General features: G+C 33.6%; 1 protein-coding gene across 1 annotated transcript; it reads left to right on the forward strand.

The window, feature by feature from the left end:
• The first annotated feature begins 580 nt into the window (after positions 1-580).
• LOC119673479 (LIRP-like) lies at positions 581-1,196 on the forward strand. The gene is made up of 2 exons (XM_038084767.1): positions 581-771; positions 849-1,196. The coding sequence occupies exons 1-2, from the start codon at positions 612-614 to the stop codon at positions 1,055-1,057; spliced, it is 369 nt and encodes a 122-aa protein (XP_037940695.1). The 5' UTR covers positions 581-611; the 3' UTR covers positions 1,058-1,196.
• The last annotated feature ends 915 nt before the right edge of the window (positions 1,197-2,111 follow it).

Genomic DNA, 2,111 nt, shown 5'->3' on the forward strand with positions numbered 1-2,111 from the left:
GCCAAACAAATATTGATTAGGCAGTAAAATAAATAAAGTACATGCCACACAAATAACTAATCTCACAGATCCTTTGAACCTCATAAATCCTTTATTGCATTTTGTGTAATAATGTAATTATTTATGTCAAAAAACTAATATTTTAGTATTTTAAATATACAATTTAAATGTGATTAAATATTTGAAAACATTTTCAATTGCTTTTGAAATTTAAAGCTATTTTCGCACCTTGGCTAATGCAAACAAAATCATTCATTATCGAGTTTAGGTTAAAAATAATATGTTTACCCAAGCATCGTTATAATTATGTAGAATCATCAGGATTGCTCGTAACCATAAGCAAAATATGCCCACATGACACATTTTGCATAATCGAATTCACTGTTAAGTTTCCTTAAAGGAATCTCAGCATCCTTACGCATTTATCCAAACGCATTCCTTATGAATATGCAATGCCTGTTATGCTAATGAGATGCCTGCCCTGATTCTATGTGACATCATGAGGTGTTCTTAATTTTTGAAAATTCGTATAAAAGCCACTAATTTCGGTTCGACTGCATTAGTTGCTTTGGTCCTGCGATTGCTTTTCAAAGTAAATACAAATTGTGATCATGACAAACTTGAAATTGGTAAAAATCTGCGGATTCCTGCTTGTTATGCTCATTGCTTGCCAGCAGGGCATTGGCGTAAGTCGCTTCTGTGGCGATAAACTGACCGAAGTGTTAGACGTACTATGCGAAACAGGCTTCAATCACAAATTCAAAAAATCCCGTAAGTTAACGAAATCTTTGTATCTTTACTTGTGTTTTGGATTAAGTTTTGAGTAAGAATAATTGTGATCTTTAAAGAAATTGCAAACAACGATTTTAAAAATGATATTGAAGATGATGACTTCGCTTCTCCGTTTGGCGACTTTCCTTTAATGGGCGGACTATTTACTGAGGGTACTGCAAATATGTTGGCTAAGACCCGTCGGCGCCGTATGAATGGCATTGCTTACGAATGTTGCGAGAAAAAGGGCTGCACTGTTTTGGAGCTGCTGACATACTGTAACTAAAGGTATTAAATAATAATTTGGAACAGATTCTCTTATCATTGAGGAGCAGATTAAATAAATAATTTTTCTGAAAATTGTACTAAAATATTATCAACATTAAAACCTTGCATAAGTATATATGGAAGCTTGTTAATTTGTATTAAATAAATAATTGCTTTACTTCTCAATTGACGTGCATCCAATCAGTAACAAGTCCACAATATTACGCTTTCTTCCCAATAGGTTTCCAAAGAGAAATTTAGAAAAAGTAGCAAGCGATCTATTAAACGACCTGCTTAGTAGTAGATACAACTATTTAATGATGTATATGAAATTTAACATTATTTGATGTATCAATAATTAATTGGCAATTGGAGCCAATAAATGAAAATCCAATCCGTGAAATTTGTACGGATTTTGCATTAATGGATCAGAATTACAAATCGTTTAACTGTAGTTCCACATAAAACCCAAACTAAGATTTAGTGACGAAATTTCATGGGTAATATATTACTATATAACAAATTAATATTTTAAAAAATTTATTTTGAGTGTAGGCTATGCTTCCACCCAGTTTAAATCACAGAATATTTGCATTGGATAAATATTTTAGAAATATTTTATGTCTTCCGATATTATGTCTTTAAAAATATAGTAGATACATATGTATAGATACATATGTAAATTTAACAACTAATTTTGCCTTACCCGCAAAAACGGATGAAGCGAAAAAATTGCAAAACCTTCAGCTCTCTTATAATCTTCTCTCTTCGTGATATGAATTATGCCTCTGTGATCGCTATCGGATGGTGAATGACTGCATCGAAGCAATATGATCTTTTCGCATCGATATTAAAAATTAAATGTGTTGATGTTTAGGTTTATGCGCTGCCCTAGGTGTGTGCAGGTTGCTCCAGTGCTGGCCCGCATCAGCGGCAGCACTCGTAGGGCTGCGATGTTTGCTCCGTTCTGCCTTATCGCAATCAGATCGGAACAATGTTAACTTTTTCTGATGTTCGTGTTCTGCCGTGGAGTAACCTACATGTTTGCTGATTAGTCAACATGATAGCCACGA

The sequence above is a fragment of the Teleopsis dalmanni genome, chromosome 1 (assembly GCF_002237135.1).
Source record: "Teleopsis dalmanni isolate 2A chromosome 1, ASM223713v2, whole genome shotgun sequence".
NCBI lineage: Eukaryota > Metazoa > Arthropoda > Insecta > Diptera > Diopsidae > Teleopsis > Teleopsis dalmanni.